General features: G+C 52.4%; 1 protein-coding gene across 2 annotated transcripts in view; it reads right to left on the minus strand.

Moving 5' to 3' along the window:
- ABR (ABR activator of RhoGEF and GTPase) overlaps window positions 1-23,255 on the minus strand; it is a 180,184-nt gene that overhangs the window by 131,296 nt on the left and 25,633 nt on the right. Inside the window, exon 1 of one of the 2 annotated variants that reach the window (XM_004433336.3) lies at window positions 5,885-6,164. The exons of the other annotated variant lie outside the window; for it this stretch is intronic. Coding sequence (XP_004433393.1) covers window positions 5,885-5,945 — 61 coding nt within the window. The 5' untranslated portion in view covers window positions 5,946-6,164. Of the gene's footprint in view, window positions 1-5,884; window positions 6,165-23,255 lie in introns of those variants that run through there. 2 annotated transcript variants of the gene reach the window in all.

The following is a 23,255-nucleotide window of genomic DNA, read 5'->3' on the forward strand; positions in this document are numbered from 1 at the left end:
TCCCATGAAGGTAATTATGGCCACATCCTTCCCCAACAGCCTTGAATAAACCCACAGATCCCTTGTCAATGTGGGGCTTTTCTAGGCAGCACCAGCTCCACTGACACACCACGGAGGCCAACGGCCATGCCGCCTGGAGTGACAAGGACTCTGAGCTCCATCAGCACTGGCCACCTGAGGCCTCCCAGCCACACAACCTCTTCTGGAGACTTTGCTCACCTTAGGCTAAGTGCCTGACCACATCTGCCACACCTACCCGTGGTCTAGAGGGACGTGACGGCATCAGAGGCCAGGGTGGAGGAAGGGGAATGGTACCTGACAGTTAGGTCACCACAAGGCCCACATCTGCCCATGAAGACCACACTGACCCTGTCAGTTTCTGTACGGCCAGTAAACCCATATTCGTCTTTCGTTCTGGTGTGTGATGGGAAAGGAAGGAGAGGAAGAGAAGACAGGAATAAAGCATAGGGGCAGAAAACTGAGTGGGAGGCCCAAATAAGGTCTGAATCTGGGGACAGGGAACTGGCTGCCCCATCCACAGTCGGTCATGGTACCAGCTGGCCCCCCTTCAAAGGCCTCTCTGCCAAATGCCTTGGGCAGGGGGTGGGACTGGGCATCAATCCCCAAACCCCACAAGGGGGTACATCCTATAGTCTGCCTGTTGCCCTGATTTCTTTTTTCTTCCCCATTTACAGGGTCTGTCAGGTTCTCCCCAAGCTTCAGGGATGAGCAAAACATTTCCACTGCCAGTCAGGGGCATCCATGGCTCCAACTGACCCCATCTTGCCCAAATAACTGCGAGCTAAGGCACAGCAAGGCCACAAGTCAAAATCAGCCTCTCCTGTCCTGCCCTGGAGAGAGGTAAGCCCGCAGGCCTCTCCTGGTACTCCACGGAAAGTGCTGAGACCCTGCAGGTAGAATGCGGTGGGTACTCAAGCCCCATGGATCCAAGCCTCAGCCTATCACAGCCAGGGGCCCGATACAGGCAAACAAGGTGGAGATGTGGAGATGATGAGATGACGTCAAGTTGTCCAGGAGCTGCCTAGTTCCTGGTTTGCCCCCAGAGGGCTCAAGCCGAGCCAAACAGCCACAGCACCAACCCTGGCCGTGAGGTCTTCCAATCACAGAATCACAGGCCCCAGCAATGCGTGGGACTCCCTGGGGGGGTCTACGACTCCACTACAAGCTACTACAATTACCACATCCACACAGCCAGAAACTTGTGAATGGGCCAGCTAATGGGTTTCGGGATTTCTGACGGAGTAAAGAATTAAAGGAGCCAAGAACCCAGAAGTTTTCTTCTCTCTCTCATACTCACTCATGCAACCAAAAATTACTGAGGGCTTATTATGCACAAGGCACTGGGCTAGGTACCACCTGAGAACCTGGTCCAACACTCTGCTCCTGCCAGTCCCCCCGCCCTTTCCCAGCCCCTTCCAAACTCCTCTGCAAGCCTTTCATGGATCCCTGTTCTGCGATGAGGACCGTGATGAGCCGGACAGCTGAGCAGGTCAATAACACTCCTCATCTTCAAAGCTTTATAAACATTAACTAATTAATCCATATGGTACCCACGAGAGACATCATAGTCTTGCTTTACAGAGGGGTGTGCATAAGGAGTGGGCACCAGAATCACCCAGGAAATGGACCATACCTCAGAGAGCAGCCCAAGTCTTCCACCCTACCCGCAAGAGTGAGGTTTTTCTCACCATCCCCCCATCTTCTACCCACCTAACAGTATTTTCTAGCTAATTCTCCACAAATGTTCCTGTCATTTCTTCCTGTTTCCAAAGAACAACGACAGCAGCAACCACAACAATAACAACAAATTATGTTCCTCTGAGTAGATGACTTAATTCTTCTGCCAGCCCCACCTCTGAGACTCCAGCAGCCATGACAACATGGGCTGGTGTTATGACCAGGGTTATTCTGAGGATAAGAAAACATCCATCTGCAGGAGTTCACTACACATCGGGGTGGTCTGGGTGACAAAGTTGCTCTGATCCAACCCACAAAGTCTGTCAGGCCAGTGGCTTGGTCCTTGGTGCGGCTAATATAGAAAGAAGATGGGGAACTGAGGTAGGGTCATGATCATCTAGAGATGGGTTTGTATCCCCACTGCTCCAAATGCTTTCCTGGCCCTTGGACAGGGCATGGAGTCTATAAGGGACATAAAAATATCACAAGAGACTGAAATATCGCTCAGAAATGTTGCTTAGGGTAAGAGAAGTGAGCTCCAAAAGGTAGGTTCTAGTAACAACAGATGATCATGTTCTGCCTTCTGTGAGGTTCAAGTAACTGCAGGTTTTTCCTTGGCTCAATAGGGTAGGTATGTTTGAGGTCAGAGCTAAATTGCTTGGGACAAAAAAGAGGCTGAAATGACAAAGGAAAAGACCTTAAATGTAGCCCTCAGTTCTCTTGTAAATAAATCCTGAACATATAGTTATAGATTTCCCATTTGAGGGGGTGCCAAATTATTAGCCTGCCTGGGGCACCTATACTTTTCAGTTTGGATAGATTTAGAGGGCAGTCTCCACTCAGACGGACAGAGAAAGTTTCAGAGCACCGCCCCCACTCCTTTTGAGATAATTCCATAGAACTTAATTTAACCCAACCTAATCCCACGGTATAGAAGAAAACCAGGAGAAAGTGGTAAGTGTTTAGTGGAAAGGGTAGTGAGAGAAAGATATACAGAAGATAAAACCAAAAAGAACACAGCTCTGCAGAGAGAATCACATCAGCTCCAGGGAAAGAATCTCAGCAAAGCAGTGAGGGGCGAAGCTGACATTATTACATTAATGTGGGAAAATGAGCGGTACAGAGACAGGATGTGGGGTGGCTGGAAGCCTCATCTGCCGCTCCAGCTTATCAGAGGCAAAGACCCTGCTCCATCAGTCCCAGATCACTCTGGCAGCTGGGAGCCAACCCATCTCCTTGAGTCAGACAAATCACCATCACCGCAGCCCTTCAGGACTTCCACCGTAGGGGAGAAAGGGGGTTCCCTTATCAAATGACCATCAACCTGCAATGGAAGTGGGTACACTCCTCCTGGCACAGATGCTGAAGCCAGAAAGAATGAGCTGACAACTCCAAAGGCAAGAAGTCTGTGACGGGAGGGGCTGGTGGGCAGTCTGGCACCTTAGGAGTAGAGAATCACTGGCCCCAGTGAGCTCAAACAGAGCCTCTCCCACCCCTGCCTTGGCTCCAGGACTAGGCCCCGGTTCCTGCAAGATATGGACAGGGTGGCGTCAGAGTCACTGAAGCCACTTACCCTGCTGGACCAGTTCAGGGAGAACTCTGTGACAGATGACCAAAGAGACAGATGTTCCCCATTCCATGATATTTCAAGGCCTTGACTAAGCTCAGACACATCCAGGTGAAATTCAAAGTCTTCCTGACCATCTTAGGGTATGATCTGAATTCCAGCTTTGTCATTGATCAGTTATGGGACCTGGGTAATGATTTGAGCTTACGGAGCCTCTCTGTAAAATGGAGATAAGACCACCTGTCTTGCAGAGTTGTGAGGTTTGGAAAGAACAGGTGGAAAGTGCCCAGCATGGTATCTGGCATACAGTAGGTCCTCAGGAGATGCTGTTATCACTCTTACCGGGATCAGCCTCTATCACTGGATCATTCACATCTCTAAGAAGTACAGTGGCCACCCTGTGCCCTGGGTATATCCCCTTTATCATTCCTGATGGATCTGGCATTTGTGGTGACGTGTCACCCCAGGATTGTGAGCCTTGTAAGTAACAGCTTCCCAAGAAGCAGAGGAACTTCCTCTGGGAGCCACAAAGCCATGCTGCCAGGCAAATGACAGCCCGGGTATTTGTTTTAATTTAGGCTCTTGTCAAGAGGAAACTTCATGGCTAACAGCCCAAACATGACTGCACAGCACCTCCCCAGGAAGCCTCATTCTACAGCTCTCAAATAAGCCATTTTGAAGAGAGAGGCAAGGACTCCTCACACTGCTGCCAAGTCAGCACCCCCCTCCCGCCCCCACCCCCCCATCTAGGCTGCCCCAGGAGCTCAGAGGCCAGGGCAGCAGCAGCAGAGTAGACAGCTCAGATGCCAGCCTGCCCAAGTCAGGGCTGGTTAATGAACACCCCCAAAGAGGCCCTGGGTCTAATGCCCTTTTCCGGTCCCACCTTCCTCAGGTCAGAAATTTTCAAGGCAGCCTCTGGCAATTTTGCTTGGGGGCGGGGGAAGCAGACAGAAAACTTAGAAATGATCAGGCCAGGGAGTCTTCTTCAGGGCAATGGAGAGAAAGCCAGAGACAGGTTTCCATAGGATTCTATGCTTCAGAAAATCGGGAAACCAGTACTGGGTTTCACAACGAGTCAGAAATATTCAGGAACATAAGCAGTATGTGAATGCGAGGCATTGTTATGACTTATTTGCAAAAGCGCAGCTAAGAGGAGGTCACTAATCCTTCCTTCGGGTCAGGAGCTGATCTGCAGCAGGGCTCTGAACAGATGTGTGCCCCCGTTCACACAGACACATGTGCACACCCACGCCACACAGCCATGCGCCCTGATGTTCACCCAACCATGCTGGCCTCTGCAGGGGCAAGAGCAGATGGAGCGGCTGGGCTTGGTGCAGGACCGACACCCAGGGGATCCAGCTTTACCCCTTTGATGTTAAAAAACCAAAGCGGAATGAACCATCACAAGGAGAGCTCCTGGGAGGAGGAAAGGAAGGAAAAAAGGATGGAGGAGAGGGAGGGAGAAGAAGAAGGAGAAGAAGCTATGGGGAATGACAGGGACCCAAGGGGATACAGAGGTCAGAGGCTGGATGCTGAGTACCAAGGAGCCTCCAGGGCAAGACCTCGGGATTCAAGGGATCATCTTTGCCCTTGTCCTAACCCTAACATGACTGTTACACAGGAACCTGAGCCAGGTTGACCCTTAAAAATGTCCCACGGCATCCAGTGCTCAGAGCCAGAACCTGCCTCCCCCAACACCGTCCCCCTGCCCCTGCCCTAGGCTGGGAGACACAGCAAGAGAGAGTGGGAGGGTCCCACTGAAGTGATCAGGAAGGGCGAAATTCACTTAACTATCTTCTTCAGGGGCCAGCAGGACCCTCTTCCGACATTACTGAAAGGTCGGGGAAGGTCTCAAGAGAGGGATGCGGAGGGCAGTACGTTAGCCACCGAAGCACGGCAGGGTGGGGAGGGGGGTGCTCACGGCTCGGCGCAAGCCCCCAGAACGTAGAGAGATCAGTTACACATCCCCAGCGGCAGTGCAGGAGCAATCACATGATCGCGGCAGATTTGGGAGCGAGGGGGTGGAGAAGTCGAGGTTTGTTTTTTTCTTTTTGGGGGTGGGGAGGTGTGAGGGTGGGGGTGGTGATGAGGCTGGCAGGAAAGACTGCTGAGCCGGAGGTTTTCAGCCCCTTCATCCAACGGCCCCCACGGAGATCTGCACCTACCGTCTCCCTTCCCACCCCACCCCACCCCCACCCCGAAACACACAACGGCCTCAGGATGTCCCTGAGGTGGCAAACTCGGGCGCCAAGGACTTTGCCAAAATGGCCTTTCTGCTTCAGCGTGGGCAGAAGGGGCGGCCGGCCGGGGAGCGGAGGCAGCCCGACAAGGGCTCTCCCCTCTTCCTGAGGGGTGCTCGGTCACACAACAGGTGGGACAGGGTAACAAAGCTCTCCCGGCCCCGTGGGTCCACCGCCCCCGACCCGCTTGCAGTCCGCTCTGGGGACCCCATCTGCGGGCGAATGCGGGGGCCCCACGCTGCTCCCCCGCCTCCCGGCCCGCTGGGCACCTGGCCCGCCGTGCGCGCAGCCCCCAGCCCGCGCCCGGCTCCCCAGACAAGCCCGGGGCCGTCGGGGCGCCGCGGCCCGCTCCCCGGCTCCCCGCCGAGCGCACACGTACTGCTGTAGAGGGTGTCGATCCAGGACAGGCGCGGCAGGCCCCGGTGGCTGAGCGGCTCCATGCCCGCGGCTCGGCGCGGCGGCGGCGGCTCCGTCAGATCGGAAACCCGACCCTCATCGCACAACAAAGGAGGGAGGGCGCGGGCGGCCGGGAGGGGCGGCCAGCCCGGGAGGCCGAAGTTGCCGGGCGCGGGGTGGAGGCGGGCGGAGGCAGGGAAACAGGTAGCAGGGAGGAGCGAGCCGGAGCCGCCGGGAGGGCAGGGGTGGGCGGGCGAGGGCAGGCGAGCGCCCCCGGGAGCCCTTCCGGCCACTGCGGCCGCGGCCGGCCCCGCAGCGGATCCCGGAGCGGCGGCTCCGCAGCCCGCCCGCCAACTAGCAACTTCCCCGGGGCCGCGCGGCGCCCGGGGGCGGGGCCGCGACCAATCGGCGCGAGGCTCCCGCGCCCCCTCCCCCGCCGCAGCACGCCTCCAGAGCCCGGCGCGGGGGTGGGGAGCAGCCCAGGCCCCCACCGACGCCCGGGCGAGAGGGGCTCCAGCCCGGGACGGAGGGGTGGCCCCGCGGTGGTCTCCGGGCTGCGGCGCCGGCCCAGGCTCCTCTGCCTCCCCTCGCTGGGCTCAGCCGAATTCTGGCGACCCGCCGACTAGGTGCCGCGGGGAGTCCTATGGGCCCGCAGGGGTGACATCACCTGCCACCCCAGGATCTCTAAGCGCCGTTTCGGGGACCGGTGCGGCTGCCTGGCCCCTCCTCTAGGCAAGCCTGGGGGACGGCGCCGAAGGGGTTAATGTCCTGTCCGCGCGGGAAGCTTTGGCCGCCCTGGGACTCTTTCCTTCCAAACCTTAACAGCGCCTCTTCTATTGAAACACCCTTGACCTAAAAGCTGTACACACCAGGGGCAGCGGATGGAGAAAGGCGGGAGGCTGCGGGGGGTCAATGAGGGTCTGTGGAGGACAAACTGGGGTACAGAAGAGGTTCCAGGGTCTCCACTGGGTTCCCTCCAGGAGCTTTCTCTGGGGATCCCGCAGCACAGGAGGCATTCCATGAATGCATAATCACATACAAGTTGAGGGAAGACTGGGGTCAAGAGGGCTCTGAGAACAGAACCTTTAGAAACAAAATTGTTTCTAAGACCCACAAAGAGCAGTGAAGAGGTGGAGGAGGGCTTTATGCCTTTCTTCTGGGTGCTGGTTCTATGGGAGCCAAAGCAGCTTGGCTTTGAGGCAGATTCACTTCTGCAGGCCTTCTTGGTCCAAAGGACTCTAGAGAAGGGACTGGAGGGGAGGGGAGTGAGGCTAGGGTCATCCAGGGCAGTGGGGGCTGACGCTCCTCTCCTGAACCCAAGGAAAGGGAGGCAGTGGGCCCACCAAAGGAACCCTGCACTGGGCCATTTATGCTGGTTTCACCTCAGAAACTGAGGTTTCTGATAATGGAGCAGACCCTCCCCACCCCCCAGCCCCAAGCAGCTTAAAGGGCATAGCTTTCATGGGACCCAGCTCTACAAGGCCTAGGGTTTGTAGCTCACCTTGACCTTTGTGGGGGGCAGTCTTGTTAGCATCCACAGAGCATTAGGGGGAGGAGTCTCCTCATCATTCCAAACAAGCACAGACCTAGTTGTTCTTAAGGGGAGAAGCAGACGTACCCTTGATGCTGGAAGGAAGCCTGCACCCAGCCCCTGCAGCTGCTTGGGTCCAGGCCTCCAGAGCTGCCCGAGGGGAGATGGTAGCCACCAGCTCACAGCAGGTCAGGTGAGGCCCTGGGAGGTGCAGGGGAAGTTGCTCTGGGGTGTAGAAAGCCTCCACAGGTGGCTACAGTGGGTGTTTTTCAACCATGAGGTAACATCGGCCGCACTGGCCCCTCCCCAAGACCACTCTGCTCTCCCCCACCTAGCCCTCCTGCCTCAGGCTCTGGCTCTGTCTCTTGTGGCCCCTCCCTGCTCAGCTGTCACCCTCCCACCATCTCTGACTTGCACACAAGACTGGGAGGACCAAGGAGGCACCTGGAGCTCAGCAGAGAGGGGGGCGTGCATCTCCAATGAGATGCTCCAGAAATAGAGCCAGGATGGCAGAGGAAGCAAATGGGCTCTTGGAGGAACAAGAGGGAGGATGGTGAGAGCGGAGGAGCAGTGAGGGGCCCAGGGCCTCTCTTCTTCCCACATGGAGCTAGCAGAAGGCACAGAACCCAGAAGGGTGGAAACAGCAGCACTGCCCCCTCCCCAACTACCACCACCACCACCAAGGCAGCCTGGGCCCTCTCTGCACTCCTGATGGCCACATCCGGGTCCCAACTGTGAGGATGCCATGGATGTATGTTTCTCTGTGAGTCACATACATTTGCATACATTTTACATTTTTATCTACAAAAGCTTGAATAAGCTATTTTCAGCATTTTTCAAGCTAAAATGTTAACAGTTGCTCTCCTTAGCGTTGCCATAGTTTGCTTTTTTCCTACATTCTGTCCATCCTGTCCTGGACCTCCCACTCCAGAATACAATATAGGATAGAGGGAGAGAAGAATCTTGGAGGCAATAGGAGAAACACTTCTAATAATTAACAGAGTGCCTACTGCGCACCTGCTGGGATCTTAGTGCTTTGTTTACAAGATTATCTCACTGTGAACCTCACTGTTATCTCAGTTCCCCCCATTTTCCAGATGAGAAAACTGAGGCACTGAGCAGCTGAGGCATTGCCCAGATAGTAAGTGGAGGGCTGGGGCTTGAACCCTGGCTGTCTACTCATGCTCTTAAATGCCATGTGTGCTGCCACCACTGTCAGCTGACTGGTGAAAGCAGGGTGGCAAAGGTCCCTGGAAATCTTTGCTGGCCCATGGGTTAGAAACTACCTTCTAGGAAAACCTTCTGGCCTTTCCCATCACTATGCACCTGTCTCACACATATGTGTCCCGAGAAAGGGCAGTTACTTCAAGATCCCTTGATGCCTTTACTGGATGGCTTCTAGTAGATGGTAACACCATACAGCCTGACTCTAACCTTGGGTATAGGACAGGTGTGTGAGCCTTTGAGCACCAGGGTTATTTAAGACTGGAACAGAAGCCTCCAGATTCCTGGCACTGAGGGTAGGGAGGAGGTTGGGGGAGACCCAATACCACATCCCAGGAAGGAAGGAGTTAAAAAGTCATTCGCTTCTGCATTTTGCCAAAAGTGAAGTGCTCTGCCAGCAACCCCAATCTGTCAGAGCAGCAGGGGGCGTTCCTGTGGACAGACCACCCTTATTCAGCTAAGTGCAGACCTGCCCGTGCACCCCAAGGTACTGAATCAGCACCCATCACACCGAGTCCTCCAAGCCCGCACTAACCATTTAACTAACCAGTCTTTTGGGTGAACACTCTCCACCTTCCCCAGCCCTGCCTCCGGCCTGTGCACACATGCTGTCCTCAGCTCCCCACCTCCCGTGGTGACCAGTGACCAGCCTGCTCCTGCCTCTGCACCATATTTAAGGGGGATTTAAGGGCTGGTTGCCTTGCCGGGAGCACTGGGCTGATGATGAGAGGCTGAGTGGGAAGGAGCTATACCCCATTCTGAAGGTCAGTGCCTTGCCCTTAATTCCAAGGGGTGTGCTACTCCCCGCCTCTCCAACACCAACCCTTACTTCTACCAGCCACTTGGCCAGGATGCAAAAAGGGTGACTGTGCTTAGAAGCAAAACTGGGTATCTCCGCTCTTCTTCCCTCCTCACTGTTAGCAATCCAGCTCCACTGCGCACAACAGGAAGACCCCGGGAGTCCCTGCTTCCTTGATCACCCAGAGGTGGTGAAAATGATATCAATTTACCTGTCCCCACGCTGGGGCCGGCAGAGAGCACCAGTGTGCAGAGGCTGGATGTACAGGCGGTCGGGGGTGGGGCCCTCTGCATTCAAATAAAAAAACAGAAAACAAACGGTGATAGCCAAAAATCCAAGACTTTGGACCCTTCCTGGCAGATCAGCTCTTTAAAAGCTGGGACTGCATCTTTTTTCACTGGGGTATCTACCTCGCTCAGCCCAGTGGATGAATGAGGCTCAGGTAGACCTCCAAAGCAGCTGTAACCACACTATGCCCCCAGATCAGCTTTCTGCCAAAAGCCCAACAGATGGACATTCAATAATGTATGCTGAATAAATAAAATTAATGACAGCTAACATTTATTGAGTGCTTCCTAAGTGCCAGGCATTGCTCTATGTGCTTCGTATAGATTATCTCACTTAATCCTCATAATAAGCCAAATTCCACAGAAGCAGAAAGGCTAAGCCGTTGGCCAGCTAGCAGGTGGTGACACTTGGAAATGAACTGAGATTCTGAATCCAGAGTCCACGTGTGTCACCTCTGTATTGGGCTGCAATGAGTGAATAAATGAATAAACAGAATGAAGTTAAGCTCAGGGAGGAAGAAACAGGAGCTACAGGAGGAATGAAAGGCAGTGTAATTCCAGAACCCCCAGGGCTACCAAATGATTAAGCAAAAAGAGAGCTGGTTCCCAAAGAAAACCGAGTCTACTACAACAGGGCAGATGACCTGGAGACAAGCTAGATGCAGTCAACCCAATGACAGGTCCCTGAACTCCAGTCCCTGCCAAACTCCACTGCTTCTATGCCTTGGGCCAGTCTCGAGCTTTTCCAGCCTTAGTTTTCACAGCTGTAGGCGGGCACCCGGGTGGATCAGGCAGATGACCTCCAGGCTTCCTATCTGCCCCAGTGGACTACAAACTCTGCTTCCTAGCAGACCCTGGGGTGGCCTGTTTCTGGCTACTAGCTTCCTTTCCTTTGCCTTGGTACAGTAAAGCAGCATTTACTGTTCTAAGATTCACCCTCACCCCTTGGGCCTAGAAAGAAGGAAATTCCCCAGGCCTCGACTGGGTCACCTCTAAGGAAGAAGGCTTGGCCTGACGGTTCCGTCCTTCGCCCTCTTCCTACCTGTCTCTTCCCAGCCTCTTTGCTTTTCCAGCAAGACAGTGAGATCTACAGGCGGCATAGAGTAAGCCAAAGCACTCCCCAATTATTCATTTCTCTACCCAAGTTCTGTGTCAGCTTGAGTCATGGGAAAGATCTGCAGCCCTGGCAAGACGTGAGCCAGAGAACTGCATTCACTCCTTGTTGCCTCCCTCCGCACCATGGCCAGAAGGCATGGTGACATCCAGGTCCCTGAAGCCACGAAGCTCCCCACACATTTCCCTGGGGCTGTGTTGAAGCCCCGCTCCCATGGCCAGGGGCCACAGCAAGTCCAGCATCCTGGGCAGAGTCCCTGCCTTAGATTATACTAAGCAAGCTGCAATTTCAAGCGAGTCTCGTGCCAAGCCCCAGCGAAGGTGGCCAACGACATGGCTCAGACTGCACCACCCAGGGGTCAACATAGGAGGTTTCCTAGAGAGGATCAGAGGGCTCAACAGTAGGGTCTGGAGCCCCTTCCTAATTTACTTACCACAGCATCCCCATCAGCATTTGGAAAGAGGCCAGCATTAAAGATGGAAGGATCCTCTAAGTCCCAAAAACCCAGAGACCAAGTTCAATGGCTCCAACTTGATCAGCTCCAAGCGACGCAAGGGCATGTCCAGCCTGGCTCAGAGCTTACAGGCTGGCCCTCTGCCTTTCTGTGGTCACCACTCCCCTGAAGCTGGCTGTGCGTCTTGTTCTTTCAGCCAGAGTTCTGCAGATGCATCCGAGCCCTGCGTTGCTCTGCCAGGAGCTCTGACGCCACCCGCCAGCCTGGCCCTGTCAGTCAGGACCAGGAGTGGCCACAGGGGCTGAGGGCAGCTGTCAAGGAGACCAGCTCCAAGAGGTGGCGGCTCAACATTCAGGAAGATGAGGACAACAGAGCATCAGAGCCTAGCCAGTGGTGCTTGTCATCAGCAGAGTCTCGCTTTGGGGTGACCGTTCAAGTTTGCGATGTGTGGCGGTGTCTCTTTAAGGACCAGGCCTCTTTAATGCAAGTTCCCTCCGCAGTCACTCCTGCCTCCAGTGGTCCTGCGGCAGGCAGTGGGGGCTCCCACGCGCCATCTGGTGGCCCAACAGAGCAGCACCTCAGCCACCAGAGGCGGTCTTGCCACCCTGGCCACAGTCCCGCCAAGAGGCCTGGAGATGCCTGCCCTAAAATCTCGGCTTTGCCCACCAGATTCTGCAAAGGGCTGTGGGTTACCATTGTGAGCAACGAGGTTAGGGAAGTCGGGAGGAACTCCATCTGGGGTCAGGAGACAGCAGGAGCCCCCAGGAGTGGCCTGGGAAGAATAAAAAGCTTCCCTAAGATACTCTCAAATGGGGGGATTTCCCCAGCCTCCCTGCTTGCCAGCTGCAGGACCTGATGCACGGCTGTACAACCCTGCCCTGTAAACACTGGAATAGTGGTTCTCAGTTAGGGGAGGGATAGTTGGTATTGCCCCACCAGGAAGTATTTTTAAATGTATAGGAGCATTTTCCGGGCCAGCCTGGTGGCATAGTGGTTAAGTTCACACGCTCCGCTTCAGCGGCCCGGGGTTCGCGGGTTCTGATCTCGGGGATGGACCTACGCCACTCCTCAAGCCATGCTGTGGCGGTGTCCCACATACAAATAGAGGAAGACTGGCACAGATGTTAGCTCAGGGACAATCTTCCTCACCAAAAAAAAAAAAAAAACAAACAGTATAGGTGCACTTTAAAGCTAGAGATGTTAAAATGTCCTGTAATTTGCAGAACTGTCCCAAAGAATGTCTGTCCCCAAATGCCAACAGAGTTGAGAACATTACTTGGTTGGGGGGAACTGAGGATGGTTCCTTGGCAAGCTCATACCCCTCTGTTCTTCTTTTCCCCATCATTCTGCCTTTGGTGCTTCCTTAAATGTCCCCTTTATAATCTTAAAGGTGGAGAGAGGGCATCTGGCCCAGGTGCTCTGGCCCAGGCCACCTTCACAAGGGTTGCCAGTGCCCCTGTCTGCCCCTCCCGAGAAGCCAGGCACACACTTGCATCCAGCCTGCATCATGACCCTTGGAAGGAAGAGGCAGACAGGCTGGCAGCCTAACTCAGACCGTTAGGAACCAGCAAGAGAACCAAGTCTCAGAGAAGAAATCACAGAAGACCAGCCATCCTCTTTTCCCACAGGACCACCCCGCCTTCCTTCCCACAAGAGTGACTCAACCTAACCCTGCTCTCTGTCCCCAATCTGTCCCAGGACACCCATCTTTTACATAAGGCACTTTCCGGTTCTGATCCTGAAACCTTGTGACTCCTAATTTCCCCTTCCCAAGCTCACCACACCCTGTCCTGGGCTGGTCAGCTCAGTCTCATGAACACAGTCTGGTGCCAGTGGCTGACATGAGAAACCAACACATATGTCACGTGTTCTAATGAAGGGAGAGTGGAAAAGAATGAAACTCTGGCTGCAATGGTGAGTGAAAGCCACACAGTGATCCCACGTGAACTGGGTCTGATGGTCTGAGCAGTCTCAGGCTCACGAGGCTAATATCATAGCTAGAATGATCAATTGGAGGAAAAAGTTTCCCAGCACCCCACAGAACCAGAGAGCACTTCTCATTACTGTCAGAATAAAGACCCACATCCTTTTGGTGGCACATAGGCCCCGTGGCCTGGCCCCTCCCTTCCTTTCAGCTTTATCTGGCACATTCTCCTCCTTGCTCTCTCTGGCTTTCTCAGAACTTTTGCACAGGATGATAATCTCTGGCTAAAACGCTCTTCCCCAACTCTGCCTGGATATTGCCTACTCTTCCCTCTGGTCTGAACTTAAATATCACTTCTGCTAGGAAGCTTTCCCTGACCACCAGACTGGCATTTAGGATTACTCAGTACTCCTGTAAATCATTCAATGCCTGTCTCTTCTGCCACACTGACAGCTCCCAAAGGGTACGAACCACATCTCTCTTCTTCACCACTTTAACTCCAGCACCTTGAAATAGTAGTTTCAGTGAATGAATGAGCAAATAAATGAGTGAATGACCCAATATGTTCCTGGTCACAAAGAGCCTGGAATGAGGGAGTACAGACTCTTCAGCCAGCCCAGCTCCAACAGCTGTCTGGGCTGGTTGGGATGCCATGTCGAGAATGGTCATGCTCTCCAGAAAGACTCAGGAAAAAACACAGGATCCTAGAATCAGATGTGGGGCAGGAGAACCATTGCTCCAATTAATTCTCTAACTGCTCACACGAAATCCCAACTAAAAACTCCCCAATGCACAGGGCTCCCTCGCTAAGCAGCCAGCATTTGATGCTGGACTCTTTTTACCTAATCAGACTCCAACATGGAAATGGAATAGAAACCAAGAAATGGTTCAGCCTACTAAGGGAACTTTGGTCTCAATTCACAGAGTCCTTCTCCTGGGCCTGTCCCATTTGCAATTAAATTTGTTTTTAGAGGAGGGAGGCAAACTGTAGCTGTCCTCTGGGAAAAAGCAGTCTCAGGGTGCGTGCCCATCCTGTCTCTCCTCCTGTTGTCTGGTAGGATGCAGATGCTGGGAGTCTGAGAAAGAAGATGCTGGGAGTCTGAGAAAGAAGATGCTGGTTGCCTGCAGCAATGCTGAACTCCCCTGTCCCAAGGGACTGTAGGCTGAAGCTGTCACTCAACCGCTCCCAGTGATGACACTGATGCCCCTCTAACCAGACAGATGGGAAATCTTGCCTTCAGCTCAGCAATGGGAGAAATATGATGGAAACTGATTCTGGGGACCTTGTCCTCCCAAGGACCTAGCTTGAGAGGATCTGCAGGCTGTCTGACAGATGGACAGACAGACAGACAGACAGGGCTTGGGCAGACCCTCTGTGGCTGCTGCTTGCACTGAGCCATGGTGACCACTGGGCAGGCCTAAGACTCACCTGGTCTGCTGTGTACCTGCAAAAAGGGAAGAAGGTTCCTTTTCATTTTCCCTTCACTGAAACAAAGAGACAAATAAAACACCCAATTTTTAGTTAAGGTCTGATTTGTTGGGCCTTGAGTCTGTGATGGTCCAAAATATTACCCTAGGCCACTAGGGTCGGTAACCCAGATGGTTAGCTCTCTAAGCTATCTGCCAGCTTCTCACCTGCTGCCTAGTAAGGATGTCCTGGCAGAGTTAATACTCTCAGGGTTCTTCTCTCCTCTGAAATGAAGAAACCTGGTGGGAGAAGGTAGCGGTCGTCAAGGAAGAGCAGACGAACAATGATAAGGGTGAGCGCAACACTCATATTTTGCTTACCATGCCAGGGATAATCTAAGGACTCTGCATGTATTAAGTCATTGAAGTATCACAGTAACCCCCAACTGCCCCAGAATCCATGTCTTTCCCCCTCAACACACCACTACCTCTCTCCAACAGAAGGGAAAGAGCACTAAACTGAGCACACCCTGAATCCAGGTCCCAGTTCTGCCACTAACTTGCTGTGTGACCTTGAGGAACTCCCATTCCCTCTCTGGGCCTTGGTTTCCTCACCTTGACATGCAGGGATGAAGGCTGTCCCATCTAGGATTCCTTGAGAGAGAGATGACCATAAATAGCTGATAAAGGAGGGGAAAAACTTGCTTCTTTCTCAGTCCTCAGTTCCCCAATATTTCAGGAAGTTCCATGGGTTTTAAGGGCTAGAAAAGTTATTCTATAGCTCATCGAATATTCCCTGAGCCTCATACAGTGGTCCCTTGGTATCCACGGGGGATTGGTTCCAGGAACCCCCTCGGATACCAAAATTGGTGGATGCTCAAGTCCCTTATATAAAGTGGGGTAGTGTGCACAATGAATACAGCCGGCCCTTCGTATCCGCGGATTCAACCAACAGTGAAATTTTGATCTGTGATTGGTTGAATCCGCAAATATGACACCCGTGATACGAGGGCCCACTGTATAATACTGAGTTCCTTTGCCCAGGATACTATGACAGCGGATTTGAGACATGCCCAGAAGTCACCAAGAGGCAAAGCAGTGCCTGGCAGGTCCAGAGAGTGGTCTGGGCAGCATGTTATGGGGGGAGGGTGGGCCTCACCACTGCAAGCTGAGTTGATGACTAAATGCTTCTTGGAGGAAGCGTGTTTGACCCGGGGCCTGGAAGGACACCTCATATTTCATTGGCAAAAATGGTGGAGTGAGGAGGCAGGGCATTCTAGGGGGAAGGAAAGGCATACACAATTACACAGAGGTAAAAATGGGGGTGAAGAGGGAACTAGAATGGATGACTGGCGGAGAAGGTTCTTTTGGGAACTGGGCAAAAATACAGACTGTTGCTAATGTAACGTGCAGCCTTAGCATGAATTCAGGGACACAGCAGAACTGGCAGCTTTTCTTAGGCCTGTGTTTATAAAGAAGCCTTTCTGGGACACCTCCCAGGAAATGCTCACAAAGGTTTGACACCCACCTCCCCTCCCTGTGAGTTTGTGGGTGGAGGCATCCAGTTACGGAAAGCCCTTCGGTCAACGTGTCCCTGGTTTCACCAATATTTGTGTTCTAGGCACTGTGTTAAGTGCATTACTTTCACTCTAACTTCTTTGTTCACATAAGTTGAGATATAATTGATAAATAACATTGCGTAAGTTTAAGGTTTACAACGTGATGATTTGATATAAGTATGTTTTGTGAAATGATTACCACAATAAGGTTAGTTATGTCCATTACCTCACAGTTATCTTTTTTGTGTGTGTGTGGTGAGAACATTTAAGATCTACTTTCTGGGGCCAGCCCCGTGGCTTAGCGGTTAAGTGCGCGCGATCCGCTGCTGGCGGCCCGGGGTTCGGATTCCGGGCACCCACCGACGCACGCTTGTCAGGCCATGCTGTGGAGGCGTCCTACATAAAGTGGAGGAAGATGGGAACGGATGTTAGCTCAGGGCCAGTCTCCCTCAGCAAAAAGAGGAGGATTGACAACGATGTTAGCTCAGGGCTAATCTTCCTCACTAAATAAATAAATAAATAAATAAATAAATAAATAAATAAAAAAGATCTACTTTCTGAGAAAATTTCAAGTGTACAACACAATACTGTTCACTACAGTCACCATGCTGTACATTAGATCCCCAGAACTCATTCATCTTATAACTGAAAGTTTGTACCCTTTCACCAACATCCCCCATTTCCCCCACCCCTGGGGTAACCATCAATCTACTCTCTGTTTTTACGTCACTCTTTCTTTTTTTTTGCGAGGAGGACCAGTCCTGAGCTAACATCCAATGCCAATCCTCCTCTTTTTGCTGAGGAAGACTGGCCCTGGGCTAACATCTGTGCCCATCTTCCTCCACTTTATATGGGACGCTGCCACAGCATGGCTTAACAAGCGGTGTGTCGGTGCGCCCCAGGATCCAACCCAGCGAACCCCGGGCCACTACAGCGGAGCGTGCGCACCCAACCACTTGTGCCAGCGGGCCGGCCCCTCACTCTAACTTTTAATACATGATACCACTATATGGAAGACACAATCATTTTTTTTGTTTTTTTGTGAGGAAGATTAGCCCTGAGCTAACATCCGTGCTAATCCTCCTCTTTTTGCTGAGGAAGACCAGCTCTGAGCTAACATCTATTGCCAATCTTCCTCCTTTTTTTCCCCCAAAGCCCCAGTAGATAGCTGTATGTCATAGTTGCACATCTTTCTAGTTGCTGTATGTGGGACGTGGCCTCAGCACGTGGCCTCAGCATGACCAGAGAAGCGGTGCGTCAGTGCGCACCGGGGATCCGAACCCGGACCGCCAGTAGCGGAGTGTGCGCACTTAACCGCTAAGCCACGGGGCCAGCCCTGGAAGACACAATCATTATCCCCACTTTATAGAAGAGGCTCAAGGCCATACCTTGAGTAAGTGGTAGAGCCAAGTTCACACACGGATCTGGCTGGGTCCAGAGCCCACGTTCCCAACCACTGTTATGGACTGAATGTTTGTGTCCCCCACAAATTCACAGGTTGAAGCCCTAATCCTCAATGTGAAGGTATTTGGAGGTGAGGCCTTTGGGAGGTAATTAGGTTCAGATGAGGCCATGAGGGTAGGGCCCCCATGATAGGATTAGTGCCCTTACAAGAAGAGGAAGAGACCAGAGCGCTCTCTCTCCCCCACATGAGGACACAGTGAGAAGGTGGCCGACTGCAAGCCAGGAAGAGAGCCCTCACCAAGAACTCAACCGTGCTGGCACCTTGATCTTGGACTTCCTAGCCTCCAGAACTGTGAGAAATCAATGTCTGTTGTTTAAGCCACCCAGTCTATGGTATTTGTTACAGCAGCCTGAGCTAAGACACCCAACACACGACTATGCCCGTCCACCAGTCACGATGCCGCAGAGAGCATCCTAGCCTTTGACATCACAAGATTCTTTACTGGCGAGGGAGCTGAGTTCCCGGGCATCCTAGGCAACACTGGCACCTGACCCTAACATGAATTTACCAGCAGAGCTCTTAAAGCTACTCTCCAGGGGGATGCTGCAGGGCAGAGAAGACACAACGATGTACTTCCACCCTCTTTCTCCTCAACTGAAGTCTGACAAACTCTTGGGTCTTTCGACTACTCCTTGTGCATAAGACCTGTACCTGGAGTGTCCCTGGTGTAAGGGTGTTTTCCAGTGCCACAGGGGTTATCTAGTCTCTGGGGTATGTCTCTCACAAAAGCAGCCCCCAGCCCTGCCTGGCCCAGGTTCAGCCAAGTATTGTAAGGAGCACTTTAAGGAAAATAATCCCTTAGCGAACCTCTCAGGGAATGCAAGAGAAAATGGGGTATCAACTCTACCACCTGCCTTACCCAAATTTTCATGTCTCCACTGCCTTGACCCTGAGGAAATGGACCAGTACACTTAGAACTTTCTCAAAAATTCTCTGTGCTCTGAATAGAGCTAGAGGCCCTGGGAGAAGATAACACCACATGGTGAGGTATAAGAGATTCACTTTCCTAAGGAAGGGCCCTCCACTTCTGAGAAACCTTCCCACAGAACCTCAAAGGTCAAAGGCTCTGAGGAATTTTGGTTCCCCCGCAGGGCCACCTGGGCAGAAGCACTTTCCTATGCTGCAGGGGTTATGGAATCTCTGAGGCATCTCTCCCACAAAAGGCAGCCCCAGCCCTGCCTGGCCCAGGCTCAGCTGAGTATTGTAAGGGGCACTTAAAGAGAATCATTCCTTTCTGGAGCCACCAGGAAGCGGGGCCTGATCTCATGGTCCGGGGTGGAGAGGGGGGATGGCTGAAGACTTGGAGCTACAGAAGCCTCAGCTTCATGCTGAGTGATTTCAACTGTCTGCCCCTGCCCACCCCCTTCCAGGGTGAGCCCCATGCCCAATTTCTAGTCTGACAGGTCACAGACAGGAAGACACTGTCCTTCTGCCTCCTGACCCCTTGGAAGTCTCAAGCTTTAGAGACCTCCCTAGATCTCAGCCATGACTCAGATGAAACCTGATTCCTCACCCTAACCCTCCTCTCATGGCCCAAAGTCTTCTAGACAACTCATTGCCCAACTCCTTACATGGCCCCGAGTTATTTTCCAGGTTCCTATTTCTGATTATGCAAGTTTCTTTCTGCCAGGAAGCCACATGCTTGTCACATAAGCGTAGCTGCAGGTCACCAGCAGAGGGGGGAAGGGCGCTAGGAAGAGTCCCCTCTCCTGGACCCCCGAGCCTTGGGTGGTGGCTCCCCACTCCCTGCAGCCAACATCCCAGAGAACTTGGGACCACTCGGCGGAGACCAGTGCAGCCTCAAAGGAGATCACGACTTGGTTTTCAGTTTCCCCAGAGAGCAGTCTCTTTTGTGGGTGGCCCCTGCACATGGGTTCTATGTCAGGCAGCCCAAAGCAGAAGACAGTAGCAACCACTCCGTACAGGCCAGGAAGGACATGGTGCCTCCTCTTACTACCAGCTGGACCTGGCTCCAGGCCTGCTCTGCCCCTCAGATCCTTGGCTCTTGGGGCAAATGCACCCTACTAACTGTGGGAGCAAAGCCACGCTAGAGGCCTGAGACAGGAACCTCAGCTGCTGCTGCACCTGGCCGGCCAGAGCCTCCACATGGGGGTTAGAGCTCTGAGGGCCCTTAGGGAGGCTGAGCTGGTTTTTTTCTGGAGGTAGAAGGGCTGCTTTTGTAAGAGACCCTATTTGCCTCCCACCACAACTAACCACAGATGAGGAAGCAGCCACAGAGAAGCTCTGGCCCCGGAGCTCCTGGCTCCCTGCTGCTGTCTCTCAGAGGCCACACACGCAAGCGGGCCACACTTCCTTCCAGGCTCCCAAAGAACCTTGACTTCCTACAAAGACCACTAACCCCAACCTTAGTACACGTGGGCACATCTACCCAAGGCAGCACTTCTGCTGATTTCTAATGTGGCTTTGAGGACCAAAAAGGAAGAGGAGAACATGGCCTGAGACACCAACAGCAGCTGGCTTCCCATCTGGCCTGCCTGATCCTGCAAGCAAAGGTGCCTGGTTCCAAGGAGCTTCGCTCAAGAGTGGTCAGGGTCACAGACACCTTGTTCTGGAAACAAATTCTCTCTAGCTCTGCAGGTGGCAGGGAAGGAGGGGGAACATGAACCGTGTCAAGGTCCTTCTGTGAAGAACACCCCAGCTGTGGCTCAGAAGCCACACTGCAAATAGCACCGTCATTTGCTCATCTGTATGCATTTCACATGCCATCAAAAGAGCGCATGGAAGGTGTGAAGCATATAGGCTGTTGGGTTTTATTTTTAACTATAAGTTTACTTAATTTTTTTCTGTTGTAAAAGTAATAAAGCCGCAGTAAAATTTTTTAGACAATAAAAGAGTAAAATGTAATCCGTAAATGCACCACCCCATTAGCATTTTCCAGCCTTTTTTGGTATGCATGCAAGGGGGGTCTTGACAGAGCTACAATCAAAGCGGCCCTCCAGATGGCGCTCAGGAATGTCTCAGCCACTGGTCTTTGGCCAGTCCAGGCTTCATTCTCTCCCCCTGTCCTGTGACGTCCAGCAGAGCAAGTGCTAGCTGGGTGAGCTATGACCTCACTCGCTCAGGGCCTCCTCGGCCCCCATACACAAAGACGAGCCCCGGGGGGTACTCTAGTTCATCATCAAGTTTGTTCACAGTGCAAGTGAGATGCCTCTGGTTCCTTCACCCACTTGTCAGCCATCCAGGGATACCAGAGAGAAAGTCTCATCTGTAGAGTCCTCAGTAGGAAGCTGAGAACTGCTCCCGACAGGGCCACAGGCCTCTTCCTTCCTCGGGGCTGGGTGACAGCTTTGAGATTAGGAGGTGGTCTTGGGGTTGGCCAGGGCTATGCACCTGCCTCAGGAGGGGCTGCAGCAGTGACATCAGTCCTTCAGCAGTGGAAACTGAGGAGGAGGAAAGGAGGGAGGTGTAGGGAGAATTGTAAAGAGAAAGTTAGGTTTGAGTTCAGTTCACTGCTTGACTGCTTGAATCCTAACCCCTGATGGGGACAAAGTGGATGGAGTGCTGGGTTTGCCATTCCAATCTCAGGAGGACAGGAGAGACAAGTGCTTTCCAATCTTGGTCACATCGTGGCATACGCAGGAAATGCCAATGTTTGCACAGCACACTGGGGTAAGCAGACAAAGCTGTCAGTGGTCAGAGGTGAGGGGGGCATCCCACTGCCGCATGACTTGCCCAGCCCCCTTGAGACGGAGACATCAGTATTTCCCCACACCTTCAACCCATTCTAGGCACACTGGGATGGGGAGTGGGGAGATGAGCTTCTACTTCTAACAAACCCTCCCAAGTGGCCACAGGCTTCACAAGCATTTCTGATTTTAGAAGCCCTCATGCTGCCGAAATAAAATCAATGAAACCTCCTCTAAGGCAGCAATCCCAGCCCACATAGCAGGTGAAATGAGGCAATGTCCAGGTGAATTCACCTGCACACTCAGACAATGGGGCTGAGGGCACGCTTCCCAGGAGGACACTCTATTTGCTGGGCATGGCTGCTGAAAAAGCAAAATTGATAGCCTGGAGGAAATGCCATGGCTTGGGCCAGATATCAGTTATACCAATCTTGTCAAAAGGTTCCTGTTTCCCGGCCAAGGTGGAGACTGATATTTACTTTTACAAAAGCAGAACCACCAACACAGTAGCAGCTCTCCTCTGATGCTCCCCTGATGCTCCCCGCTTGGGTTAACCCATCCTCCCATCCCAGGTGCCCGGGGGTAAAGATACCTGCTAATTCCCCTGGGCACTGCTGCCAGGAGCTTCGGTCCCCTGCATGCAGCAGCATCACCCAAAGCTGCTCACATCAGCAGTAGCTTCACGGGGCCAGTTTCTGGGCTGCTGCTGTTTCAGATGCAGACTTTAATGGTTTAGGTCAGGATGTGGGTTCTGGAGACAAAACAGATCAGGGCTCAAGACCTGATGTCCTTCAATAATTTAACCTCTCTCAGTCTCAGTTTCACTGTAAAATGAGGATAGTAATTCCATAACCCTAACATACCAGAATTATACACAATTAATTTCACTATTAAAACTCTTTTCCTAACTGCCTCAACTGAGATGGTTGAGAGGATCAAATGAGATAGTGGATGCAAGACACCCAGCACAGTGGCTGCTCCATCAGACGCACTCAGGCAGTGTTGGCTATTATCATTATGTTGGTTGAGCTTTGCGCACGAGCACATGCACGCACGCACGCACACACGCACACACACACTACACCTCTCTCCTGAGGGCCAAAACGAGGAAAAAAGTGAAACAGCACCCCACCCCCCCGCAAGACTACAGCAAGCCTAGTGAAAAGATACTGTGAGTTGTGCTGAGGTTACCGAAGCCTAACCACACCCTTTGCTTTCTGCAGGTGTCCCATTGTCACTGCAGAGTTAATTATTAGCACTTTTAAAAGAGTCAAAGCAACCCCCTCTTTCTCAGAAGTGTGCCCCTCCATACTTTGCTATTCAATAGCAGCTAGAATAAGAAAAAGAAGATCCGTCTAGAAAAACAATCCCCACGCCTTCAATTCAGGGCTGTCATGCTTGAGAGAGGGATGAGCCTCTAGATTGCTAAAAGTCCTTGACAGATTTCAAGAACAATGGAAATTGAAAGGTTGAGTACAGTATAAACTCTCCTGACAAACAGAATTTTCTCCAAGGCACCAAGGTAGAGCACCCTCCCTGAGCACAAGAGAAACTGAGGCTGAAGTGTCTGTGTTCAAAGAAAAAAAGATATACACGTAATTTTATGTTAAAATTGTAAACCTTGGATTATCCAGAGTAAACATTAAATCAAAATGTTGGACCAAGAAAAACATCTTCTCAAAATCAGAAATTAGTGTGTACCCATCCAAACACACACACATACACAATAAATTTAGGGCACGTCTGAGTATTATAACAGGGACATGCTGCAATCCAGAAGGACCTCTTATAGTAACAGATTCAGCCCTACTAGAGCCCCACACACTAAAAAGGAAATCTCCAGTGTATTTCTATTACTCATCTTGGACTTCAATGTGATGGCTCATTCTAACTTGCAAATTGAAGGGTATCCCGGCTGCCTTTTCACATACTGTTCAGCAAAC

This window comes from Ceratotherium simum, chromosome 16 (genome assembly GCF_057802395.1).
Source record: "Ceratotherium simum simum isolate JZ-2026a chromosome 16, ASM5780239v1, whole genome shotgun sequence".
NCBI classification, from domain to species: domain Eukaryota; kingdom Metazoa; phylum Chordata; class Mammalia; order Perissodactyla; family Rhinocerotidae; genus Ceratotherium; species Ceratotherium simum.